At 41.9% G+C, this 27159-nt stretch overlaps 2 protein-coding genes across 2 annotated transcripts in view; both read left to right on the top strand.

The window, feature by feature from the left end:
- Positions 1-3014: 3014 nt before the first annotated feature.
- On the top strand, positions 3015-9531 carry LOC137671524 (zinc finger protein 184-like). The gene is made up of 3 exons (XM_068415123.1): positions 3015-3115; positions 3396-4031; positions 4708-9531. The coding sequence occupies exons 1-3, from the start codon at positions 3073-3075 to the stop codon at positions 7356-7358; spliced, it is 3330 nt and encodes a 1109-aa protein (XP_068271224.1). The 5' UTR covers positions 3015-3072; the 3' UTR covers positions 7359-9531.
- Positions 9532-12973: 3442 nt separating this feature from the next.
- CDC5L (cell division cycle 5 like) overlaps positions 12974-27159 on the top strand; it is a 35249-nt gene continuing 21063 nt past the window's right edge. The window contains exons 1-11 of the mRNA XM_068397651.1: positions 12974-13120; positions 15440-15543; positions 16433-16594; positions 17169-17296; positions 18134-18233; positions 18490-18708; positions 19764-19908; positions 20396-20584; positions 21516-21664; positions 24737-24899; positions 26328-26492. Of these exons, the coding sequence (XP_068253752.1) occupies positions 13076-13120; positions 15440-15543; positions 16433-16594; positions 17169-17296; positions 18134-18233; positions 18490-18708; positions 19764-19908; positions 20396-20584; positions 21516-21664; positions 24737-24899; positions 26328-26492 (1569 nt within the window). The 5' untranslated portion in view covers positions 12974-13075. The remainder of the gene's footprint in view (positions 13121-15439; positions 15544-16432; positions 16595-17168; positions 17297-18133; positions 18234-18489; positions 18709-19763; positions 19909-20395; positions 20585-21515; positions 21665-24736; positions 24900-26327; positions 26493-27159) is intronic.

Here is a 27159-nt window from a genome sequence, read left to right as displayed (position 1 = left end):
CATGTGTGTATATGTGTATTTAGATATGTATATATATATTTGGGTACTGGGTGTATGAACACATGAGTGCCTTTTGGGATTACATGCTGGATCAGGGACCATGGAGCTGCAGCAGCCTCCCCATGTAGTGGGCTACTGGACTCAGCAAACCCTAACACTATTCTCTCAGGCCTTGCATGAGGGATTCACTGCATACTTCATACTTACCTTATTATAAGGGACTGCAAGATTTTGGCAGCATCTGAGAGCTCATCAGACCAGTTGAGAACAATCTCTTCAGGGCAAATATGACCACTGTTACTCTCATTACTGGTTTACTGTTCATTTCAGTTTACCTTCCTTTGCTGTCTTTTCTCTCAACAGCCCCAGAACATGGGTAGTCAAGCAGTAAACAAAAAGGAACAAAATCTCCTGTCACACTGTAAGATGACCATCAGCACCTGCACTGGTTCTGGCTGGGATGGAGTTAACTTTCCTTATAGCAGCTCGCATGGTACTGTATGTTAGATGCGTAACTAAACAGTGTTAATAACACACAAGGTAGTCATATGGTATATGAAGAGTTTGGGCCAGCTGTCCTGGCTGTGTCCCCTCCCAACATCTAGCGTCCCCCAGCCTACTTCATGGAGGCGCAAAGTGAGAAACAGGGAAGGCCTTGGTGTTGTGCAAACACTGTTCAGCCAAAATACTGCTGCATTATCAAGGCTGTTTTGGTCACAAATACAAAACACAGCACCATACTGGCTGCTATGAAGAAAATTAACTCTATCGCAGCCAGACACAGTACAATAATTTACTTCACTTTCTGTGAAAACCTTTGGGCTTAATGACACAATGACTTTGTTTTTGGCTTGGTTTGTAAGCTGAGTTGGCAAGGACCTGGCACAGAGGAGCAAGTAAGAAGGGGGCAAAGCAGTCCTGAGAAACCGTTCACTGATCAGGAAACCCCTTCCTTCAGGAAAGCAGTACGCTAATTTCTGAGCTCAGACCCTCACCAATACAGTCTGAAGTTCACTCCTGAAGCCATCTCTGAGGGATTGTCCGTGATATCTACAGAAACAGCAAGCTGGGTAAGCTGCTCTGGAGATCTTGCAGCTCCCCGTCCTCACCCAGCAAACATGTTCCCAGACCCGCTCTGTAACTGCCTCTCCCCTCCCCTGCGTGCTCTCAGACCTCCCTCCCGAGAAGCAGGGCCAGAGGACAGACGGGTTTCCATGGCCAGACCACCACAGGCATCTCTGGTGTTTCTGCGTGACCAAGGAACGCTCGGGGGGCACCGGGAGGTCTGAGCCCTCCACCGCCTGGTTGATGGGCTACCTTTTCTTTTTGTTTTAGAATCATAGAATGTCCTGAGTTGGAAGGGACCCACAAGGATCATCAAGTCCAACTCCTGTCCCAGTGTAGGACAGCCCCAGAATTCACACCATGTGTCTGAGGGCATTGTCCAAATGCTTCTTGAATGCTGTCAGGCTTGGAGCCATGACTGCTTCCCTGGGGAGCCTGTTCCAGTGCTCCACCACCCTCAGTGTGAAGAACCTTTTCCTAATATCCAACCTAAACCTCCCCTGGCATATCTTCCTGCCATTCCCTCGAGTTCTGTCACTGGTCGCCAGGGTGAAGAGGTCAGCGCCTACTCCTCTACTTCCCCTTGTGAGGAAGTTGTAGACCGCAATGAGGTCTCCCCTCAGTCTTCTCTTCTCCAAGCTGAACAGACCCAGTGACTCCAGCCACTCCTTGTACGGCTTCCCCTCTAAACCCTTCACCAACTTTGTGGCTCTCTTCTGGACACTCTGTAGTATCTTCATACCCTTTTTATACTGCGATCCCCAAAACTGCACACAGTACTCAAGGTGAGGCTGTTACCAGAAAATAGTAACCAAGAAAACCCTCTAGACCAAATGATAGTTTAGAAAGCTGACACTGGTTTGTTGCAGCGCTGGGTGCATGGGGGATCTCTCCTCCTAGCATGCACACCCAGGGACAAAAGCACACCCGTTATATACATTATAGAAAAATGAATATTCATACAATTCCGAGTAAAGCCCACCTATTCCAAGAAACTTATGCATATGCTAATACATTATGTAATCGTATTTGTGCATGCTTACTAAATGGGGGAAGGGGTCTTGGGTGGGCTCTGGGGGTCTCTAGTGGTCGTAACCCCCCATAGTGATCCTGTCCGCTGTATGACCCCGATTCTGAGCAAGGGTCGAGGCCTTTCTGTTGACACACGCGGGTGGCTCCAAGGAGAAGATCCTTTTCTGGTTCTTACAGGATTTATCTCTACTCCTGGCGCCAGAGCTGTGAAACAAGTCAGTTAAGACACTACAGAGATGTTGTTCACAGTCTTGCTTATCTCTGGCCCTTCTTTGTAATTAGTGAGGAATTTAACAGAGACCTTGGATTCTCTCTAAGCGCAAGCAAGAATCAGTGACGACTATAACTCTAAGTGTTATCAGTCCCAGAAGCAGACCCTGTCTTCAAAACACACCGTTAGCTTCAGAGTGTACTGTTATTATAGCTGAAAGGAAAATTGCTGAAAGAAAAGTTGATTCTGTCTAAAGGTTACACAGAGTAGGCCCTTTTAGGGCCTACTTTGAGGCCTACTTGTACTAAACCACCTGGTGTCAAGGCCGCACCAGTGCAGAGTAGAGTGGGACACAGTTTTGCTTAAAAAGGTAAAAGATTTTGCAGAGCTTTCGAACCGCCCCCCGCCTCCCCGGCTGAGGTATTCTGGTCCAGGTAACGGGTGACTAAAATGATTTTTAAACCACTTAAAAGCGACCAGCACCTAACCGATGGGTCCCGACCCGCAGCCGCGCGCAGGCCCCTCAGGGAGGCGGATACCCCGCCCCCTCCTCAGGCCACGCCCCCTGCCGCTCCCTCCAATCAGGAGGCGGCAGCCGTGCACACCCCCCTCCTATCTCCGCCCCCCTGCCAATGCGAAACCGCGCGCCGCGCAGCGCCGTGCCCCGCCCCCTTGCGCATGCGCGATGCTGTCGCGGCCGCGAGCCTGGCGCGGTGTGGTTACTGCGCGGAGGCCGCGGGTTGCGGGCCGGGCCGGGCCGGGAGATGGCGGCGGAGCAGGGGCGGTGGGAGCCGGCGGACGATAGCGGTAGGTGGCCGTTCCCCTTGTAGGGACCCAGAGGGATTGCGACCGGGTGGGGGTTGAGGGGCGCGAGGAATGGGGAAAGGTTGGGGGGGTGGTGGTACCTCCCCCCCCCCCCCGCTTCCTCGATCCGGCGCGGGTGGGCGGTGCCGGCGCGGCGGAGGCCCGGGCTCGCGCATGCGCAGTGGGCGGGGCGCGGGCCCAGCGCGGGGTTGGGGGTCCGGCGGGCCGCGATCGCTGCGGGTGTTTTGCGAACGGCGTTAATACTGTGTTGTTCCGCCCTCAGAGCCGGATGTCTTTGAAATTGTTCTCCCCATCACTGTCCTTGTGCTGAGCGACGATGATTTTTTCCCGGATGAGGCCGAGGAGCACGCAGCGTCGGTTCCCGAGGCGCAGGAGGAGGAGGAGGAGCAGGAGGCGAACTTAAACAACGGCGTTTTCCTACAAAGCAACGCGACGCCTTCAGATGGCAGTGGCAGTTCAAGCATTTGGGAAGAAAACGAGACTGCTTCAAATAAGGGTGATACTCTGGAATACTTTGAAGAAAAATGCGTCGCTGAGAGCGTGTGTAGCAGATCAAAATCGTCTTTAAGTGATTTGTGTGGTGCAGGCACAGATAAATGTAGTCAAAATTATGTGTTGCCTACATCATCTTGCAAAACCGAGCTTACAGAGGTAAATGAAACCAGTGGCAGAAAAGAATGTGATGGTGATGACGGCTTTCAGATGATTCCATCTCTCCTCTCCTCTGCTAGCAATGAGGGTAGAGACGAGACCATCAAGACAAGCAGACAGTTGACATTGGCAGCAATACCCAAACACGAAGAGGAACTTGTCAGTGTTGCAAGTGTTCTTTCTCATGGCAGTCAAGAGGAACAACCAGAAATCCACCAGGAGATGGACACAATTGTTGCAATAGAAGGTAACTTTTTAATAAGATCAGTGCAAGAGTTTAAGAAACCTGGTAAATCTCAAGTTTTTTAAATAGGTAGGTAAGTGTGTAGGAAGATGCCAGACCCATTTATTTCAGAGTAAGCATTTCAACATAGATTAATATCGTATGCAGCGGAAAGAGAATATTGGAGTATGCTTAGTTCTTTCACAGACTCCTGTGAAAAATAGTGAAACTAGAATAAATTGGTACTGTTTCATTCTGCTGCAGTTTACAAAAGGGCAGGCATTTATTAGGGAAAAGGATCTGAAAATAAAAAACAAGCCAGAATGAGCATGATACTTATGAGAATGGACCCCTAGCAAAATTCGGTGACAGTACTTTCATAGGAGTTCTGGCATAAAGCTGTTTCATTAAAAACTGTAGGGGATGCAGTGTTGTCCTGTGAAATTTAGAGCTTTGAGTGAGGAAGTGGAAAGGAGACTCCTAATTAGGATTTCTTCTCTTAAAACGTTATTTAAATGTTGGGGGGGAAGGTATGGAGAGAGACATTAGGAAAGAAGAGGAGATAGGAAAATATTAAGGACGCAAAAGGAGTGAAGAGCAAGGAAGTTGTTAGACAATTTGGGATTATTACTGCTAATTAATCATGAATATTTGGTGATTGTATGAAGTGTCATGCATGTGACTTTTTATCCCCCTGTAGATCCTGGTTCTTCAAAGAATGGAGACAATGAAGCTAATAACAGAAAAAGAAAGAGAAGCAAATTTGAAGATGAAACTGTGTGTTCTCTTTTGGAACATGGCTTGAAAGAAGAACCAGAATTTACCAATGATTGTTCTGCTCCATTTCTTAATGGATGTTCTCCTACTTCAGAAGAATTGCTAAAAGATGTAGGGAAACCAGAGATGAATGCTTCCACTTCTGCTGAATTAAATACTACTGGAGAGCATGTTTATAAGTCATTAATGCCATTTCCTAAAAGATATCGGCAACAAAAAGTTGTTTCTCCTCAGGCAAGCCCAAAAGAATTCCAAAGCCAGCAAGAAGGTTTCGCATGGCGAAGTAATAGCGTGACCATCAAACCTCTTTCTAAAGCATCTTGTTCTATAAATAAGAATGAAAGGTTGAATTTGAAGTGCAGGTTTTGTAGTTCTGTATATAAATGCAGTGCGCATCTAAAGAAACATGTTTATTCAGCTCATAGAGATAAGAAAATACATAAATGCTGCTTTTGTAGAAGAACCTTTTTCTTTTCTGTTAACCTGAAGAATCACCTCAAATTTCATAAGAAAATGACTAGGTTGCAAAAGGCAAGAAAAAACAGAAAAAATGCGAGAAAAGTTAGGCAGAGATCTGAAGAAAGAAAATCTGAGACCAAGAAAAAAGAAAGTAAATATGAGAAATTTTTCATCAAAATTGAAAGGGACTTTACACCTCCGGGTGTGCCAGTTAGTTTTTCCTGCAAAATTTGTTTCTTTGCTTCATCAAATCCGAGGATTTTTATTCATCACATGAAGGGACATAAAGAGAGACCACCTTACCAGTGTCCTCAATGCGATTACTCCTGCGTTAGCTTATCCTATCTGCTAAATCACATGTACTGGCATGCTGGGTATAAGCTGTACCAGTGCAGGTTTTGCACTTTTTTTTCATTATATTTTGCAAGCATGGTAAGGCACAGCTACATACACACAGGGGCTAAACCTTATTCCTGTGAGTTCTGCCAGTCAGCGTTCACAAGCACCTCAGGGTTAAAGAGACACAGAAGATTACATGCAGGCAAAGAAACATGCCAAGGGCAGCAAGTCGACTTTGTAAGTGGAAGAAAGAGAACTCAAAGACCTTTAAAGAATTATACATGTGATGAGTGTAACATAGTGTTTTACACTAGAGGACATCTCAGCTTTCATAAGAAGTTTCATGAGCAGTTTAAGGCCACTGCTAATGGTTATACAAATCAGAGCAATGAATATCATAAAAGCAAAACATACAAAGTTGACAGTGATGCCCAGGACCATGTTTCTCTGTCTCTTTCTGGTAAAGAAAACTCTTTTCTCAGTGGGGAAATGCCACCTTCAGAAGTAGACTTTGATTGGGCAGGTGACAATAAGAAAATGTGCTCTGGAAAGAAATACCCTGAAAACAGCCATGGAAACAACAGCTTACCTATTATTGGGAATAGATCAGAAGTTCCTCTGAATTCTTACAAAATGGACACTGTCATGTGCAAAGAGGAACCTCTCTTCAACTCCAAGGCCTCTCATTCACAAGTTGAAGATGATGATGCATATCATAGATTTGTGCAAAACTTAAAGGATACATGGCCTTCCAGTTTGTCTACATTTAAAACTTACAAGTGCCAACACTGCAGTTATGCTACTGCAGTTCATAGTGACTTTAAGCTGCACCTAAAAATACATACAGATGAAAGACCATTTGTGTGTAAAGAATGCAATAAGACATTTGAAACATCAAACCATTTGCAGAAACACAGCCTTGTTCATGTAAAGAATGGATACGAGTTTGGCCATTGCCTCTATGTCAATAGTCATTTAGAGAATCTTGAATTGCATCGTGAAATGCATGTAGGTATTTGTCCAGAAAGAGATTTTGGTTCCTTGGAAGGTTCAAAGAGCGTCCATTCCTTGCTCTGTTCGGAAGTCTGTGGAGTACAGACAGATGTCCAGACGGGCAAAGAAAATGATTTGCTAGCACAAAGTCAGCCACGATTCTATCAGTGTGCAGAGTGCGAGTACACTACTTCCATTTTAAGCAACCTTAAACTACATGTAAGAACTCACACAGGTGAGAAACCTTACAGCTGCAGTGTTTGTCAGAAGAAGTTTCGTACTTCTAGTCACCTGAAAAGACACAGAGTCACACATTTTAATATACAGTATTTCAAGTGCAGTAACTGTGACTATTCAACAAACAAATGGCTGTCCTTGAAACAGCATCTGGCTTCACACTCGTGTGAGGAAAGCTCATCTGCTTGCTGTCTGTATGAACAAAAGCAGCTACCTGTCAAAACATACACGTGTGAGGAGTGTGGCTATTCCACAGTCCACAATGGAAACTTGAAGCCACACCTGAGAATTCATACAGGGGAGAAGCCGTTCAAGTGCGGTCAGTGCCCTGTTGCTTTCCGCACATCCAGCCACCTGAAGCGCCACTTGCTGACGCATTTAAAGTTGCAGTGCAGAAGGTGTAAGTTTTCTACGGTAGATAAACGTGCTTTCCAAAAGCATGTAAAAACACACAGAAGAAAGTACAAGTGTGGGAGGTGTAATGTGATGCTGCCTACCAAAAAACTTCTGGAAAAGCATAAGCAGCAACATAAGCTTGGAATATAAGCTTGGGAGCTGCAAGCTGGTACTCAGTTCTGAAGAGATTTGCGTGTCCTGAATTTGTTCATTGCGTTACATTCCCCTGCTGTCCTCAGAACAACAGCTGGTAATGGATGCACCCAGCGTTTTGGTCCAGAATGAAACTCAGGGTACTGGTTTGGTGCAGGTTCTTCTGAGAGCTTCAGTTCTAGCAGAGGCTGCGCTAAAGAAGGTGTTGGAGGCACTTTTTCATGCCCGAGTGACTTTTAATACAATGAGGACAGTTATGATTTGGCCAGCGTTCATCAGTTTAAAAATTATTCTGTGCCACTTATTTTCTTGTAAAAAAAAAAAAAAATTAAAAATCTCTTGTCTAACTGGAAGAATGTTTAAAGGGAGGGAGGGGAGTGCACATTGTATTGTATAGCAATAACTTTTCTTTTTAAAATTGTCAATGTGTTTGGAGGCTTAATGCTACCTCCCATCTGCTGAAAGTTGCATTCCCTACTCCCAGATTCTCCTGCAATACCGGCAAGAGGGGAAAAAAAATATCCCAAAATTACAGAAACAAATGATTAGCGTCATCACTAGGTAATTGGGATATGAAAATGTTTTCTTTATGTGTGTATATATGAAGGGTTTATTAGGCAGTTGTCTGTACTTTTGATAATTCTTTGAGTAGTTTGACAGAAATGGTATTGTCCTTAATCAGATATTTTGTGGTACTGAGAATCCTTAAATTAATCTTCATTAATTTTATGTAAATGTCTAATGTTCTATTTAGTATGAAATGCCTTTTCTCAGTCTGGTAGTTAGTGTGCTTTTTGTTGCGTAAAATAGACTATGGAATACTTTTCAAAGAACCTCTCTGTTAATTTAACCACTTGCTGATACATTGCAGATACTACTTAGTTACACTGAAAACTTTAGCAGTATCTTGAACTGTAAAACTTACTTTGTTAGACCTTTACTGTGCATCTAAAATACCATGTATAAGAACCATGTGCCAAACACCAGTTGTTACCTGGTATGGTGAAGACAGATAGGTGCTTCTTCCACTTCAAATTTAGATAAATCTTTGCTTGTTTTACAGAGTTACATGGTGCTCGAAACTGTATGTGGACATCACAGCCTGTAATAATATTCAGTGATACTGATAACAGCGGTGTTACCCTCTTGTGTGAGGAAAGACAATGGCAAAGGGCTGGTGCTAACTGTTCCCTGATGTTACAGTTCAGCCCATGAAGCAGCGGAGTAAACCTATAGCTTAATTTAGAGAATGTAAACATGAAACTACCACTGCATTTTTACTGCTCTCAGATGTATGTTTTTCTTTATAAATACAGATAATATCTTGCAGAGGCTTTCTGATAACATAGGGCACAGGTTGGAAAAGGTTGCCTAGACAGGTGGTGGAGTCTCCCTCTTTGGAGATATACAAAAGCCATCTGGACATGGTCCAGGGCAACAGGCTCTGGATGGCCAGATGACCTCCAGAGGTGCTGCAGCCATGCTGTGATTCAGAATGCAATTTTTCAAGAGTGAATTGAAACTCATGAATAGATGCATGTGTTTAACGCCAGATCAGCAAAGGTATTTAAGTGATGTAGTTCTTCATAGTTGCAGTAAAATCGGAAAAGTAAATATCTGTGACTCTGAACCCTGGTGGTTACAGATGTTTTTTCTACAAGCTGGGAAGTTGCCGTTTGGGAATGAGTTATTCAGATTTTAGAATGATTGAGCTAACCACCTGATACAGTTGTGAGAAAGAAGAATGTTATCCTGATATGAATGAAGAAAAGCATTTTGGGAAATATTAACTCTATTATACAAGCATGGAGGGATTTGTACCTGCATTACAGTACAATTCTGATCATTTATCTGAAGAAAAATTCAAAAGGACAGGTGCAAAGAGGAAACAAAGTGGTGCAAAGAGTTGTAAGCCTGTGTATCGGAAGAGACTAGAAAAGCTAAATCTGATAGAGAATAATGGTTTAAAAGTATGTTGCACAGTGATGAACAAAGGAGCCCAATTTAAGGGGGATAACGTCACTGAAAGAAATTTTAAGAGTTTGTGAACACCATGAGTTTCTTTTTGTTTTAAGTAAGGATAACGATATTTTCCCACTGAGCTTGATGAGTTTGTAAAAATAATTATTCCAGGTGGTTGCCTCTAATAAATAAAATGTTTTATGACTGATGATGTTCCCCTTTGTTCCTTATGCAATGCACTGCACTTTTGGGGATTGGAAGTGATTCTCAGTCTGCCGAGTCAGAGAAATTTAAATGTGAAGGCATACTCATTTTACGTGAGTATGGAGTATGGAGAATGGAGAATAAGGAGATGGGCTGCTCTTGGTATTTTTTTTGCTAGCTAAAAGTGTAATATTTTTTATCCTTGCAGAGTTTTAACAAAAAACAAAGCTTTTCCTAAATCATACTATGAAGTTTTCTATTTCAACCAAAAAAAATTGCTTGGTTTTCTTTATGAACACATCCTAAATTTGGACAAAACACTAAAATGTAATAGGAAATCACTAATGACGAACAATTTGAGCAAATAGGTGTCATCTTATCTGCTATGCGTCTACTAAATAAGTGAATAAAAATTAAACACAAGGAGAAGTAAATTAATATGCAGTAATTTTCAGTCTTGTTCCTTCACGTTCTAGAGATGGAATTGGATTTGCCAGGTGGTGTTTCTGCTGTCTGCTTTCTGTACTCTCTCTTTTGACCCTTTTTTTCATTAGTTGACTGTGAGACACCTGTCAGTTACTGCTCTGTAAAGAGCCTGGGATCATATTAACAGGTTAGGAGTGTTGGTGACATGCCACGAGCTGATTAGGTGTGTGCACTAAATAAATATTGTATTACAAGGAAGGCTCAAGCGAAAACCAACAGAGAAACCCCTGCTACCTTCTGGTCACAAGTGGTGTTCCCCAGGGCTCAGTATTGGGACCAGTTCTGTGTAATATCTTTATCAACGATCTGGACGAGGGGATTGAGTGCACCCTCAGTAAGTTCACAGATGACACCAAGCTGGGTGGGAGTGTTGATCTGCTGGAGGGTAGGAAGGCTCTGCAGAGGGATCTGGACAGGCTGGATCGATGGGCTGAGGCCAACTGTATGAGGTTCAACAAGGCCAAGTGTCGGGCCCTGCACTTGGGGCACAACAAGCCCATGCACCATTACAGGCTTGGGGAAGAGTGGCTGGAAAACTGCCTGGCAGAAAAGGACCTGGGGGTGTTGGGTCGATGTCCGGCTGAATATGAGCCAGCAGTGTGTCCAGGTGGCCAAGAAGGCCAACAGCATCCTGGCTTGTATCAGAAATAGTGTGGCCAGCAGGACTAGGGCAAGGATCGTGCCTCCGTACTCGGCACTGGTGAGGCCGCACCTCCAATCATGTGTTCAGTTTTGGGCCCCTCACTACAAACAAGACCTTGAGGTGCTGGAGCGAGTCCAGAGAAGGGCAATGAAGCTGGTGAAGGGTCTAGAGCACAAGTCTGATGAGGAGTGGCTGAGGGAACTGGGGGTGTTTAGTCTGGAGAAAAGGAGGCTCAGGGGAGACCTTATTGCTGTACACAAGTACCTGAAAAGAGATTGTAGCGAGGAGGGTGTTCGTCTGTTCTCTCAGGTAACAAGTGATAGGATGAGAGGAAACAGCCTAAAGTTGTGCCAGGGGAGGTTTTGATTGGCTATCAGGAAAAAGTTCTTCACCAAAAGGGTTATCAAGTATTGGAACAGGTTCCCTGGGAAAGTGGTAGAGTCACCATCCCTGGAGGTATTTAAAAGACATGTAGATGTTGTGCTTAGGGACATGGTTTAGTGGTGGACTTGGCAGTGCTGGGTTAATGGTTGGGCTTGGTGATCTTAAAGGTCCTTTCCAACCAAAACAATTCTATGATGCTATGATTCTATGAATATAGGTGAATAAGGCCATGCTGCAATATGGTTATCCATCAGCCAGATTTATCTATAATACAAGGAAGGAAATACAGCTATTTTTTTACTTAGAAAAAATGAGAAGTATGGAAAGCCCAGCAGTTGTTTTGAAATAGCAGAAACCGATGTTAATCCAATGTCAAGAAATAAGTTAGGGTGACAAATGCAACGACAGCTCAGTGCATCAGTACCCAGTTGGGAACTTCAGACACTTAGGTAGCATTTGCATTTCAGAAATGATGCTGAAAGAGGCATTGTAATAGCCTCTTCTTTCATCTTCTTTTGCAAACATTGGTAACTATAATCCAGTAAAGAAATGAAGCTCCTCCATGGCCTTCTTGATAAAGGCCAGTTTTGCTGCTGGTCAATGGATGACATGGGCAGGACATTACTAATAAAATCTTCTAGGTGTGAATGTAAGTACAAACTGTTGATTATCTCGTCTCTTTCAACTGTAATCCAAAAATCACATTGGGTGGCTCCTCCTTAAACTCAGTGGACCCAGTGGCAGAAAGGAGGAGGAGATGACTGTCTCTGCCGGGGCTCTCCTTGGAGGGCTTAGCCACATCTGAGTTAATAAACCCTTCTGGAGGGTTTCCAATCCTTCCCAACCGCATTGTGGCAGGCAGCATGGTGTGGAGATCTCTGCACGCTGTTAAGAGAGCCTAAAACGTAACATTTAATAGGTGTTAAAATCTGTCTGTTACTGTATGCTACTACTTCCATTTTCACTTGGGCTACAGTGCATCTGTTTGGTTGACGAGAAGCTCACCACGAGCTGGCAATGCGCGCTTGCAGGGCAGAAGGCCAACCGTACCCTGGGCTGCATCAAAAGCAGCGTGGCCAGCGGGTCGAGGGAGGGTATTCTGCCCCTTTACTCCGCTCTGGTGATACCCCACCTGCAGTGCTGCGTCCAGCTCTGGGGCCCCCAACATAAGCACAGGGAGCTGTTGGAGCGAGTCCAGAGGAGGCCACGAAGATGATCAGAGGGCTGGAGCACCTCTGCCATGGAGACAGGCTGAGAGAGTTGGGGCTGTTCAGCCTGGAGAAGAGAAGGCTCCAGGGAGACCTTCTAGCAACCTTCCAGTACCTGAAGGGGCTACAGGAAAGCTGGAGAGGGGCTTTTTTACAAGGGCATGGAGTGATAGGACGAGGGGGAACAGTTTTAAACTGAAAGAGGGGAGATTTAGATTAGATATTAGGAAGAAATTCTTTCCTGTGAGGGTGGTGAGACACTGGCACAGGTTACCCGGAGAAGCTGTGGCTGCCCTCTCCCTGGCAGTGTTCAAGGCCAGGTTGGATGGGGCTTGGAGCAACCTGGTCTAGTGGAAGGTGTCCCTGCCCATGGCAGGGGGGTTGGAACTAGATGATCTTTAAGGTCCCTTCCAAACCATTCCGTGATTCTATGATTCTGTGTAAATACACTTTTTTTTCTCAAATTAACAAAACACACTGCAAATGTAACATTGGTGAAATCTGATTTTCTTCCGCTGTCCCCTTCCTCCCGTGTTTGTGTCCGTTGGGGAATTTGACACAATAACTTACGTAATCATTTAAGAGCCGGCCTGGGCCTCTCCGCCGTGCGCACCTCCAGCCCACAGGTGGCGCTAGCGCAAAGCCCCCCGCCCCGCCCCCCCCCCTAGCGCGTCAGTTACCGTATCCCGCGTGCGCCTGCGCAGAGCGCGCGCCCTGACCGTCGAGTGCGCCTGCGCGGGGTCTGGGCCGGCCCCGCTGAGGCGAGCGGCGTTTGTTTCCTTTCACCGCTTCTTATCTGCAGGTCTTGGAGCCCCCTCGCCGCCAAGATGCCGCGAATTATGATTAAAGGCGGTGTGTGGCGGAACACCGAGGTAAGAGGTTGCTCGCTTTAATCCCCCGCCGCCCACAAGGGCTGGGTCTCAGCGGCTGGGGGATGGGGGGGGGGGGGGGTCCTGCGCTAGTGCGCAGGTGCTGGTGGAGGGGTCGCGGTGCGCATGCGCAGGGGGGTCATGTCGTTGGGTGTCTCGTAACAGTGGGGAGGTGGGGGGAGATTGGGGTCTCTCTGGGCCCTCTGTAGCGGGGAACGTAGAGGATTAGCCGTTTGCAGGCACTGTGGCTCTGATGGGCTTGATTCTTCAGCAGCCGGGACCTTCCTCTTTGTTCCCGGACCGAGTGGGCAGAGGTCAGATCGGTGTTGTTCCTCCTGAAGGCTGCGTGTTGGGGAGGACAGGAAGCTCAGCCATGCGTGTGTCCTGTCCCCGTCCCTGGAGAAACCGTCCCCGCAGCAGCTGGAGGGAATGCGTGGGCAGTGTTGTCCTCGGAGGTGTCCCTTTTGTAGGCTGGAGTGTGTCTTACACTACATAGGCGGGGTTCTTATTATCTTAGGGTATGAGGCAGCTGGAATCTCTTCCTTCGAAGACCCTTCCAAATAGAGAAATGAAGATGGGTATGAGCTCTTTGTCTGCAGCCCAAAGTGCTTTTAACACAGAAATCTATGTGTTTTTCCAAAAAAGAGCAAAAAATCTCCCTCTCTCCTATTTGTGCCGTCACATGCTTTCAGAACTGCAAAAATGATTTTGAAAAGGAAAATAGTAACACGAAAAATCAAGGATAACAGTTTTATTAGATGCATGTTTAAAGCAAAAGGAGGTACCCCCAACACTGTAAACTCCAGAACTCTGCCACTTTATACTGTAAACACTAGGCATGTACGTAGTTCTAAAAAGCAGTGAGAAAAATTAACAGAAGATAAATGTACTGTGTGCTTTTAACCACTTGTGACATATCAGCTATGTGCCAGGAGGCTGCTAAATTGGAGGTCAGCAGAGGACAGGAGGAACCACTGTGTGCTTCCACAGTTCTTATGGTCTTCCATAATTGACTAATTTTGGTGATTGTTAAGAGAAACAGCAGTGGATTAAATAGATCCTTACTTCATCCATTTTTGTGTACCAGAGACAAAATAGCTCACTTTGGTGTTCTTTTTTTGATTAAGATTTTGATTATACATACAATATTAATAATACAGAAAGTGAAACCAGTTGATATCAGGTCATTAGGAAAATGACCAATTACTTGCAAAAAAGCCTGCTGAAGTCATCAGTATGGTTACTGTGTGCCATGTAACACCAAGTAAATTTTAAAATACAAGAGAGGATTTATTATTTAATATTTTTCAATAGAAATTACATTGTTTCCTGTAGCATCTCAAGCCAGAGCTCATCAACAGCTTACAGTTAAAGCTGCTCTGTGCTCTGAGAGATGGCTGTGCTAGACAGGGTGCCTGTCCTTGATGGCTAGCATGTGCACTGTGCAGCTGAACAGATTCTGAACACACCTACAAGTACTGAATACGGAAGCGGAACACCTGTGGTTGACAAGGCTGCAAGAATAGCTTTGATGCATTTAAAATACCACTTTCTGACCTGTGAGGAAACGAGAAATAATGAACCCATTTGTCTGGGAGGAGGGGGTTGATGGATGATGGATTGACAGACAATTGATAGGACTTCTAGCTTTTGATCAAATCTGAGTGCACACTTTTATGTATGTGAACAACCTGGCTCCCACGCTGAATCCATTACATTAGTTCTTCCCTCAGAAGTTTGTAAGCTTTGGGATCAGTACTTTCAGATATTACACTCTCAACATTAAAGTGATTTATTTTAAGATTTACTTGTTAAAGAGAAACTTACCATAAAGTTCCTTTATTTTTGTGGTTTTTTTAACAGCATATTTCATTGATAGGTAAATATTCCATTTGCATTAAAATGTGAAAAAAAAAAAGGATAATTTTATGGTATTATTTAAAGCAAGCTACCCAGAGATATCTGTCAATTTTTTTTTTCCAAATGTTGTGTCATTACCAGACAAACACTTCCCTGCCTTCAAAAACTGTGCATTAGAGGGCATTGAAAGTAATAGCATTGGAAGTTCTGTTGTGTCTGTGAAGTAGGCCACAATAATCATCACTTATCTTTTTCATTTAATTTTTATTGATTTCATTGGCCTTTGAAATACAAATCCTCATTCATCTTGAGAAGAAAATGTGGAAAAGAAGCAGCAGTGCTGTGCTGTTTCCACTCAGTCAGCCCATTAGATGAAAACCACTGTGGTCTCATCTGCTTGAGCACAAACTTTCTCTTTTGCAAGTTCTCGTGATCCATAACAATATTTTTTTTTTTTTTAAGGATGAAATTCTGAAAGCAGCTGTGATGAAATATGGCAAAAACCAGTGGTCTCGTATTGCTTCTTTATTGCATAGAAAATCAGCAAAGCAGTGCAAAGCCAGATGGTAAGTGAGAAGTGCTGTGTCTGGGAACAGGAGATTCATAATGAGTGGGAATTTAGACATTACCACAGATTGATTTATGTCCACAGGGGAACAATAGTTTTAGTTTGTTTGATTTCTGCTGTTGTGGTTATTTCAAATTCCGATTGCTTAAAAGTAATTGAACAAAAGTAGCCAAATGTTCTCTTTGCCAATGACTGCAGTGTTTGCAAATGCACTTAAAATTGTGTACATGATTTTTTTTCCCTGTATTTACACATCCTTAATCAGTGAGTATTACCAATGAAGTAAAATTGTACTATATAAATCTTTCTTACAGCTAATTTTCTAATTTTTATCATGAGAATTTGGCTTGAGGATAAATGTTTAGAAATTGCACTGTGGAATTTCATTTTATATAAAAAAGTAGAAGCTTAAAGCTAATGCAAATACATGCAGTACGAATCTATTTGAGAATCAGACTTAGTTTCTCAAGTACTGAACTGCACATATTTATTAGAATACTTCTGTATAAAGGTAACAGTACTGGCACAGTTAAAGATTAGTAAGGTAACTGCTGAAGGATCCAGACCACATAAATATACTGTTTCTGGCACCTTTGGTTGTTGCGATTTTTAACTTTGTGACTTCTTACTTTGCCAGAATAGAGATGGGGAAAGGAAGAAAAGTCAATACGTGTGCGAAAAGTGGTGGATAAATAATACATTTTAAAGCTCAAATTCATATGTCATAAAAATACTCTGGAGTACAGAAAAAACTTGTATGAAATTTGCATGACAAGATTTTGAAATCTCATTGTGATGATTTGGGTTAACACTGTTCTGAATTAATTCAAGACAAATCATTGGATAGCTTGGATCTGTCATCCTTAATTTTTTTCACTTTTTAACAGGTATGAATGGCTAGACCCAAGCATCAAAAAGACAGAGTGGTCTCGGGAAGAAGAGGAGAAACTGTTGCACCTGGCCAAGCTCATGCCAACCCAGTGGAGAACCATTGCCCCAATTATTGGGAGAACTGCTGCACAGTGTTTGGAACACTATGAATTTCTGCTGTGAGTTACTGTTTTACTAGAGGTGGATACCAGGAAAATCTGCAGAGTTTGTTGTATAGATGTGTCATTCCCTTCTGCTGTGGTGCTGAACTATGGTGGTTTCAAGTTGACCAAGTCCTTTTGTTGGGAAGTTCATGTCATGTGTCAACTCTGTATGCTACAGAGGGTTTCTTCAGGCCATGAGAAGAGAAGGAAAGTGCTGTTTTCCCTTGTGAGCTTTCTTAATTCTGGTGTAGTTGGTTGAGTATAAAAGCGTCATGGGAAACTCTTGATTGTTCGTTTTGTCACACTGCTTGGATTCTTGTCCTTACTGTTAAGGATTACCCAGTGAGAGTTCTCTACTATTAGCTTTGTCAATACTGTATTTTTATATAATATTTTATTGTTTTAGTATAATACTATGTTGGCTTCTTTCTCTTGTCTGATTTAAGATCATGTAACTGTACCATGTTCATGAATCTTTCTGCAGTAATTGTGTAACAGGTTTATGTATGGTACATAGTACAGGGTGACTTTTTTGATCAGTCTTTGAGGACAAAGAGCCAGTTGTGCCAAACATACAATGTGTTTTTAGGGACAAAGCTGCTCAGAGAGACAATGAGGAAGAAACTGCTGACGATCCTCGGAAACTTAAACCTGGAGAAATTGATCCAAATCCAGAAACCAAACCAGCCAGGCCAGATCCTATTGACATGGATGAAGGTAAGATAGGAGGTTTTTTACTGCTTTTGACAGAAATCTGATCTCTTCGGGTTTTTCTTTTTACACAGCCTCTGTACCCTGGGTTTCTTCCGTCCCCGTCCCGTCCTTCGCATCATTTTTTCTTACACATTTTGTCTTATTTCTGTATCTGGCCAGTCAGTTATACTTTTCCAGTTTTCTTTTCTTGGTGTGTTTCCTTCCTTCTCATCTGTCTTTGTAATCTCTTGCCATGACTGACTGTTGTTTGCTTTGACAACTGCTCTGCCTGTTTGCATTCTTATTTCTGTATCCTCATCTTTTACTGTCAGCTAATACTCCCCAGATAAATCCCTGCTGAAGCACAGGAGGACTACACTGCTTTTTTATCTTGCACATAGCAATGTTATGAACTAAAAAATGAACACTGCTGTAATTCCATGAGTGGACCAACTGTTTTTGAACAGTCACAGGTTCACAAATATAGCACTCTTGAATGTGGATGTAAATGAAATTAACAAGTTCTCTAGTGTTCTCAGATGAAGATGTAAATGAAATTACAATTTCATTAGTGTGGTCGGTTTGCCTCTTTAGGTAGGTATTTTGATTTGCTGTATAAATTAGTTGAATTATTTTCAGCATTAGGCGTTTTCTCTTAAAGTCTTCATTTCATCTGGCCAATGACTTATAAAATACATTGGAGCAACTTGGAGAAAACTAGTTTAGCCATCATGCAGAATGCCTGTGAAAGCATCTATTCATTCAGCTTTTAAAGATTGCTTTATGATCTTAATGTCATTTTTTCCCTTACTCCCATCTTTAAGTGCAAATTCATAGTTATATTTATCTGCACTATTGTAGATGAACTTGAAATGCTGTCTGAAGCTAGAGCTCGTCTGGCTAATACACAGGGAAAGAAGGCCAAAAGAAAAGCAAGAGAGAAGCAGCTGGAAGAAGCTAGGTAAACTTACGCTTAGTTTCATGTACTGGGACTGCTTTTGTTGACTGAAGCATTTACAATGTGTAAAGTCAGGCACAGCCTTAAGTCATTGCAGAATCACACTTTTTGGTAGTCATTTGTGACAAGAGCTTCATTCATGTGGAAATACATGCAGCCCTATCACAGCAGCAACTGATTAAAGTAGTACCAGATCTTAGGATACAGGAGCCACCTATAGGTTTGCACTTTAAATCACATAGTATTACTGTTTTCTTAGACGGCTTGCTGCTCTCCAGAAAAGACGAGAACTTCGGGCTGCTGGAATTGAGATCCAGAAGAAAAGAAAAAAGAAGAGAGGGGTGGATTATAATGCAGAAATTCCATTTGAAAAGAAGCCTGCCCCTGGTTTTTATGATACATCAGAGGAAAACTACCAGTCCCTGGATGCAGATTTCAGGAAGTTACGTCAGCAAGACCTGGATGGAGAATTAAGATCGTAAGTGTGTGTTATACTAAGGAGGAAACAGTATATTTGAAAAAAAACACATATATATGTGTTAAGTCCTGGAAATGTCTGAAATATAATGTGGGCAGGAGTTGTATTTTCCGTGGGACAGATGGTAGTGCAAGTTGCTTCTGCCTTTTCAGTCTGCTGTATTTTTTATCTTTCTAAAAGGTCTAGTTGACCCTTTTTGCATGAGAATAAAGTTTTTCATGCACATTCTTGCTCTTTAAATGGAAATCTTAAGTTTCTTGAGGTTCTCTTTTCATTGTAACATTATTAAGATTGCTTATAGGAGTAGCTTTTACTTGTTGAGGTATTATTTTTAATGGAATTGGTTCTCAAGTAGAATCTCCTTAAATGCTTAATTTCTCCCTCTCCTCCAAAAAAATCCCCAAACATACAATTGAGAAATTAAATGTCCATCTTCATTATCAGCTATATGGCACATATTTAATTGTACAATTGCATTTCCCACTACTTCTGCCAGCTGCTTTTTACTGAGAGGGTAGGTCCAGTCTACATAGGATTTCGTTTAATAGCTTGGTATCTAATTAATTCTTGCTGTACGGCTCTTAGTTCAGAGGGTCTGGCAGGAGCTTCAAACTGACATGGATTACTAAACTATGATTTCAGAGGCTGGCTCCATTGCTGTTTGAAGAAAAATACCATTTTCATTAAGTACTGAAGAGAACTTGGTTCCCATATCCCACAGAAAATGTTCTTCTTCCCTTAGCAGATGTTGGAGGAAAAGGGACTGTTCACATCCTCAAATTCTTGCTATCTACATTTTTGGACTGACATTATTTTCTTGCTCCAGTGACCCTGCTGATTGTAGCTGAAGCAACCACCTGTTTTCTAATTCCAGAATTTAGAAGCATCTAATCACTTAACTTCTGCACCACAAGGTGGTTCACTCTTCCTGCAACATGTTTTATTTCAGCATATCCAACTTTTGATGGGGGTACAGGCGTTTTGCTCTTCGCTTGTTTGTTTTCCTTTGTAGCTGTTCTGCGTGTTATAAATGATTCTCTTATCCATAATGACAGTGAAAGGGAGGGAAGAGAGCGCAAAAAAGACAAACAACATATGAAACGGAAGAAAGAGTCAGACTTGCCTTCAGCTATTCTACAGACCAGTGGAGTGTCAGAGTTTACCAAGAAAAGAAGTAAACTAGTGCTCCCAGCTCCTCAGGTAAGCTGTGGATTGATCAATAAACGACTTACAAGGCCAGTGCCCATCAATGATTTCTGTTTTATCCAGTGGATCTCGTGGTTGTATTTTATCTTACTGTGCCTGGGAATTTTCTCTTTGCTGGAAGGCATAAGCTGACCAAAACCAATAGGTCTACGTGAAAGTTTTATCTTGGAGTGATTTTGAAAGTAGGGTTGGAGGGAAAGGTTGAGTGACGCATATTTTATTTTCATATGTTTGAGCCTTCTGTGGGATGTAAATGGGCTGTATCTTGTGACCATGATATTTTAGAAACTCGTTGGTTTTTCTTTAGCTACTTTGAGTATGCCACGTGGCACTAATGCAGTGCACACCTGGGAAAGGGAGTAATGATGAGAGACTATTCCGTAGTGCTGTTTAAGCAAATGGCAAGTACTTCCTGACATGCAAATAAGGGGTTTGTTTTTCTGAAGATAATGCATTGTTTGGTATCGTTTTTCTTTTTTAGATATCTGATATAGAACTTGAAGAAGTTGTGAAAGTAGGCCAGGCAAGCGAGATTGCACGCCAGACTGCTGAGGAATCTGGAATTACAAACTCAGCTTCCAGCACTCTTCTGTCTGAATATAGTGTGACCAACAGCAGCATAGCACTAAGGACTCCCAAAACTCCAGCAGCACAAGACAGGATCCTGCAGGTAGAGTATAAACATACAGAATGGGCTTTTAATTTTAGTGCAGTGGTCAACTGAACAGAGGGTGTAAGTACCATGGAAACATTTCTTAGATCTGTGCGGTACTGGGGTTTGAACTGACACATGATCTCCAAGACATGCTGAAAGGCAAAGAAGCAGATCCACTTCTATTAGATCAGTTGTCACCATGCTTCAAAACACTATGATGCTTTTTTCTGTATTACATGTTGCATGCAACTTTTAGCATTAACCATTATCCTGGTGTTATATAATTTCCCATTGTCTTGGGTGTTCTCTCAGTTCACCTTCAAATGGAATACTCTGACACCACATATGTTGCAGTATTATGCATATACACAGTCCTGTAGATGGATTATTAGTCTTCTGTGAAGGTAATTGCTATATGCAGTAGTTTCATTAGCTCATTTTCAGAGTGCCTTAATTATTCATTGTAAAAGAAAAAAAAAAAAAAGGGGGTATTCTGAATAGTGACCATCTTTTTTGGAGCGTTCTCTTTGAAATGCAGTTTGGATAAACGTCATTGATGTGTTTCAAAGTGCAAGTATGCTCTTCCGTCTGAAAATCAGGATCCTTAGGATGACTTTAGTATTCAGTCACTAATAAACCTTGCAGATTTATGGAGTCTGGCAAGCTGAAGGAAGTCGAAACATTAAGTAACCCACTTATTTTTGCAATTTCAATTTATTATATATTTTACTGGAAATGAAGATTAAAGTCCTTTTCAGTGGAACAGTAGGGTTTGTAAATACCAGTTATGGGAGTTAAAGCCAAGTGTTAAACATTTTCCACAAACTAACTGATATTCAAATAAGTCTTTAACTATTCTTGCTGCTACTGAATCTGTTAAACATGTATAGTAGAGTGTTACTGTGAAAGTCTTAGTGATGTACTGCATGTGTTGTCTGTTATACAGGAGGCACAGAATTTGATGGCTCTCACTAACGTGGATACCCCTCTGAAAGGAGGTCTTAACACTCCCTTGCATGAGAGTGACTTTTCGGGCGTAACACCACAGAAACAGGTTGTTCAGACTCCAAATACTCTGCTTTCCACACCCTTCAGGTAAAGCAGACTCTTTTTCTAATGGGTGCTTGGCTGGGCATGTTGGGTGGATGGACAGATTTCAATGTGTGAAATAACAGGTCATGATCAGTGATTCAAAAAAAATTTTAACTTGCTTTTATTTCAAGCCCTTGTTGTACAACTCTCTCCTTCTCTTTCGCAAACTCAGCCACATCATCTTCATCTATATTTGTACAGTGTATAGCTCACTGGAGTTTTGGTCCAACATGAGGTCTTCTGTGGTCTGGAGCAATATGAATTATACTGGAGTAATACAGGAGTATAAATAGTAAGATGGAGTGTCATTCTGTATGTGGATCCTAGGCTTTCCAAAGTATTACCTCTGAGTCAAAGGTGTGGGAGGTCCCTTAGCCAAACCCACACTGAATTTTTGAAAAGCTGCAGTAAATATTTTATAAGCCATATATATCCAAAATAAAATATTCCTTATATTGCCAATCCAAATAGTATGGAATTGCTGGTTTAACTCTTACAGTGGGTCTTGAATAAATATATATCCCACAAATGCCAAATACCATACAGCTAAAAAATATTACACTTGGTACATTTTGTCTGTCAGTTTTTTCAACTTAGATTCTAATTTTACTTGTATCATGCTAGTAGGAAAAGTGCAGAATGAAATAAAAAGGACCTTTATGGCAGCTTTTCAAAAGCAGCTTTATTTTGTTGTTTAAAAGCTCTGTGCAAAAGCCCTGCTCTTCTAATTGGATCTGCATAAATGAATCCTTTTCTGGAGATCTATTGGCGTCAGTGTGGTGCAGTGTGAAAATCCAAGACCTCGAGCAGGGAGAAAAAAAAAATCCATTAAGTGCTTAAAAATAAACAAAGGGAAGCCATAACTTTTTAAGGAGGCAGAGTAGGGAAGCAGAGCCATCATCTTATTACTTAGGGCGAAAGAGCAAATATTTAATTCAAATACACCTTTTTTTTCTTTGATGGTATGAAATTTGCAGTATTTTGATGCAAGGTTTTTATGGAAGTTGTTGCCTTGCATTAGGTTTTTTTGTTTTTTTTTTTCATGTCCTAGTTGCAATAATTTTCTTGAAAGGTATTAAGTTGAAAATTGTAATAGGGTTTTAAACACTGCATGGAACTGAGACAATGAGAAGAAAAAACAACCCGCTTACTTGGAAATTGTTTCTTCTGGAAAGTGGGCATAGTACATTTTCTACTAGTATAATCAACAAAGTAAATATATCCTATGAAACATTAATTTGAAAACATAAAAATTAATTTTGCTGTTTTTGTGGGTGTCATCCTGCAGATGTTATTGCTTGTATTTGTTACCCTAAATGAGAGTTTGTAAAAATCTCTGAACAACCTCAAGTAAGAGGAAAGTATCACTGCCTCTAACAGACATACATACCCAGTAAATAAGGCACTGTTGTATCCCTTAGAAGAGGACCAGTAGTGTGTGTCAGGCCATATATACAGTTGTGTTTGTCCAGCATTATGACATCTTACTGGCATTACAGAATTACAGTAACTAGTAGTGGAAATGATGTATTAAATCATCTTGTCCAGTTTGTCTCTGCCAGGGTTATTCTCTATTTGTCATTGCTGTCAGAAAATATTTATGTAAGTGTAGATGAGTAGCATAATGTAGGCTTTTTTCTAAAAGTTTTTTCCCTTCCTGAACTTGTTTTCTTTGAGACATTTAACAATGTCTTATCAGTTTATTATTATTATTGTCATCACTATGTGAAACCTCATTGTAAGCTGGCAACAGAAAACTAGTGACTATATCCAAGACAATGTCTTGGATGTTTTATGTAGTAGGTTATTGGGATAGAGAGCAGTATTTCTTCCCAGTCCGGAGGAGAAGCAACTGAGGACCACAAAATCTAAGACTTAATCCATCTTGCCTAACCTTAGGTGCTTAAAAGTAATTGTTGTAATGTAATTACTCCTTCAGTAATCAGTGGAAGCAAAGAGGCATCTTCACAGAATCACAGAATCATCTTGGTTGGAAAGGACCTTTAAGATCATCGAGTCCGACCATTAACCTAACACTACCAAGTCAACCACTAAACAATATCCCTAAGCACTACATCTACTCATCTTTTAAATACCTCCAGGGATGGTGTCTCCACCACTTGCCTGGGCAGCCTGTTCCACTGCTTGATAACCCTTTCTGTGAAGAGATTTTTCCTGATAGCCAGTCTAAACCTCTGTTTCCAGAGAATGAGAGCCGTTTCCTCTCATTCTATCGCTTGTTACCTGTGAGAAGACACTAACACCCTCCTCGCTACAGCCTCCTTTCAGGTAGTTGTAGAGTGTGATAAGGTCTCCCCTGAGCCTCCTTTTCTCCAGGCTAAACACCCCCAGTTCCCTCAGCTGTTCCTCATTAGACTTGTTCTCCAGACCCTTCAGCAGCTTCGTTGCCCTTCTCTGGACTCTCTCCAGCACCTCAGTGTCTTGTAGTGAGGGGCCCAAAACTGAACACAGTATTCGAGGTGCTGCGGCCTCACCAGTGCCGAGTACAGGGGGATGGTCACTTCCCTAGTCCTGCTTGCCACACTATTGCTGATACAAGCCAGAATGCTGTTGGCCTTCTTGGCCACCTGGGCACTCTGGTCGCTCATATTCAGCCAGCCATTGATCAACACCCCCGATCTTCAGAGTGATTCATTCAGTTGCAAGATGGGACAGCTGTTAAGCTAGATGAATTCAGAGTGAATGACTTGACACAGGTGGTAGGGAAATCAGAGCTTGCAATTAAATCCTAATTACTGTATCCCAGAATAGTGCCTGGTGACTGGATGATCTTTTCTCTCAAAAGTAGCAGTGGGACTTTGTGTTGATGTAGTTCCTGAAACTTCTCTTAACATAATGATGTGCCTAGATTTCAGCTTGACAGGTAAGTACACCTTAGCAGATTTAAACTATTTTTTAGATTCTTCTAATTGCTTATTATGGTTTCACTGCCTTTCAAGAAAAAAATCTAGATCGAATTTATTAACTGTATTTATGTAACTTTTTGCAGCATTCAGACTTTTGTAAGTAGAGTTATTTAGGAAAAAAATAAATTACTATCTGCACTTCCTCTAGGACACCTTCTCATGGACCAGAAGGCTTAACTCCTCGTGGAGGACTAACTCCTAAACCTGTGGTTGGTACAACTCCTGGTAGAACTCCACTGCGTGATAAATTGAACATCAACCCGGAAGAGGGAGTGGCAGATTACAGTGACCCATCTTATGCAAAACAAATGGTAAGAAGTAATTAAGAAGAGGAAATCAGTGCTCTATTACTTTTAAGGATTTTTAATTCACATCTCCTGAACAGAATTTTAGTTTATAGCAAGTGTTATTTCTACTACGTGTCTACAGGTCTCTACTCACCACCTGGTAAAATCAAGTCTTTATTTGAAAGAACAGAAATCTTGCCACTTAGAACGACTTTCAGTGTGTTCAGTAAAAACACTCTAAAGCTATTCATCAAAGAAGACATAGTTAAGTTTCAGTCCTACTTCTATCTTTGAAGCTGAGAAGGAAATATATCTCTAGGAAAGATTCATTTTTCTTGCAATCCCACACAGCCCTGAAGCCTTCAAATCCCTCATCATCTTGGCTTCCTGATTTACCTACGGAACCTTTTCATCAGTCTGTCCTGTTGACAACATTGAGCTAAAGGACTTTAATTTTTGCCATTAGGAGCACTTGGTTTTGAGATGTCCAGTAATCTGAGTCCCATCCAGATTCTTTCATCGCCTTTGGCAACAGATGTTTCCATTCTTGGAGATTCAGCCAGATGTACCCTGCCAATTAGACATGGTATAAAAGGGCATATACCTAATAGGTAGCACCTTGGGAACTCCTTTTATGTGGGTGATTCTGCAGCTCTAGCTGTGGCTTTGGATATCTCCCACCAGAGCTATTGACATTTTTCTTTCTGGGCTAGCTAAGGATACCCACTTCAAGTTTTTGTCATGTTCTTCTTGCAAAAATAACTCTTCAGAACTTCAGATTTCCTCTTAGCTTGAAGGACAAGGTTTATTTGATGTCCTTATGCTTACTTTGGTTTTGTCTTAGCCTTTTGATAGTAAAAAGTCTTTTTGCTGCTAGAAGGAAAACTGGGGCTTCAATTTCCTCATGGACTCCACTGGTTTCCAGATCTGGTGCTGTTTGTCTCATTTTCGTATTGTGCCACAATCCCCAGATTTATGAGCAACTGCAAGGAAAAAAGTTCCAGTTAGGCTTGCAAATACACCTGTGTCCATCGTCAGTGTGGACATATTTTCACGTATTTTCAGTTACTTGGAAGGTGTTTATGTGAGTCTCCAGTTTTGTACTGAAACTACCGGGAGGTGAAGGTGCCATGCTGTTGCTTTACTTGAGTGTATTTTACCCTGTTTGAAGATTTCATTAGCTGTCTTTAAGAAAGCTGTTCTATTGGTTTTTAGTATCAGAGAGTTTCTGTGTGTAATAGTTCATAAACTCTGGGGTGGTGGTCTGTGGGCCAGACTGGATTAGTAATGTACCTCTTTTGTCAGACTTCAGAGATTTGGTTTCTGTTGGCTTTGTAGCAGACTAAGATGGCCAGGTGGTGTTAGTTGTGTATTGTTCATGTCTGTTAATGTAGATGAATGGAATATGGTGCATGAATCCAGAAGCATTATATTTTACTGTTATTTCAACAGGAGAGAGAGTCTCGTGAACACCTGCGCCTTGGACTCATGGCCCTTCCTGCTCCAAAGAACGACTTTGAGATTGTTTTACCTGAAAATGCAGAAAAAGAACTTGAGGAACATGAAGTAGATGAAGCCTTTGTAGAAGATACTGCTGATATAGATGCCCGCAAGCAGGTAGGTGTGTGTGATGTGGATAGTGCCTTTTGTTTAAAATAAAATACATTCCTTGTATGGTTCCCATAGTTTCATACCTGTTTAGTTGAAGTGGTACAGCTTCTAAAGGATAACGAAGTAAAACGTGCCTGTTTTCTATGCTGCCATCAGAGTGTACACACACGGAGCCTAAATCAGTTTTCTCTCTGAATTCTTTTCTTCATTTGTTAATGTTACGTATCATGTGTCATTTTCTGTGATGAAATCTCTTTAAGAGTGTGTATGTCCTACCTCCTGCGTTTGTCCTCCAAAAGATAAAAATATATTTAAAAGCATTTTTCTAGAGAGGTACACGCTTCATTTTAAGCACGTGAGAATTGTGCTCTTCCCCCTTGCCCCCCCAGTTTGAGGTTATTCTCTCAAGGTTAAAAGTTACTGTTTGTGAAATATGACAGATATATACAAATTCAGGCACGCTGGTAGCACACAGATAGAAATCTGCCATGCAGTGAATTGGTCCCTTTTGTATGACTTGTACCACAGGATTACCCAGACAGCCAAGTTGTGTATGTGTCCTTGGTTTGGTTTGTTTTGTTTCAGAATCAAGGAAGGCTGGGTAAAGTGCTAGCTTAAATTTTAGTGGTTAAGTAGCTGTACTGTCCAGTAGTTAGAGACACTTTAAATTTTT

Source organism: Nyctibius grandis, chromosome 1, assembly GCF_013368605.1.
Source record: "Nyctibius grandis isolate bNycGra1 chromosome 1, bNycGra1.pri, whole genome shotgun sequence".
NCBI classification, from domain to species: domain Eukaryota; kingdom Metazoa; phylum Chordata; class Aves; order Nyctibiiformes; family Nyctibiidae; genus Nyctibius; species Nyctibius grandis.
Note: the sequence above shows the minus strand (reverse complement) of the source record. Positions and strands in the feature narration are given on the sequence as shown.

Coding starts and splice junctions, on each gene's coding strand:
- LOC137671524 (XM_068415123.1), top strand. CDS start 3,073: ATGGCGGCGGAGCAGGGGCGGTGGGAGCCGGCGGACGATAGCG. Junction 3,116..3,395: donor GGAGCCGGCGGACGATAGCG/GTAGGTGGCCGT, acceptor TTCCGCCCTCAG/AGCCGGATGTCTTTGAAATT. Junction 4,032..4,707: donor CACAATTGTTGCAATAGAAG/GTAACTTTTTAA, acceptor ATCCCCCTGTAG/ATCCTGGTTCTTCAAAGAAT.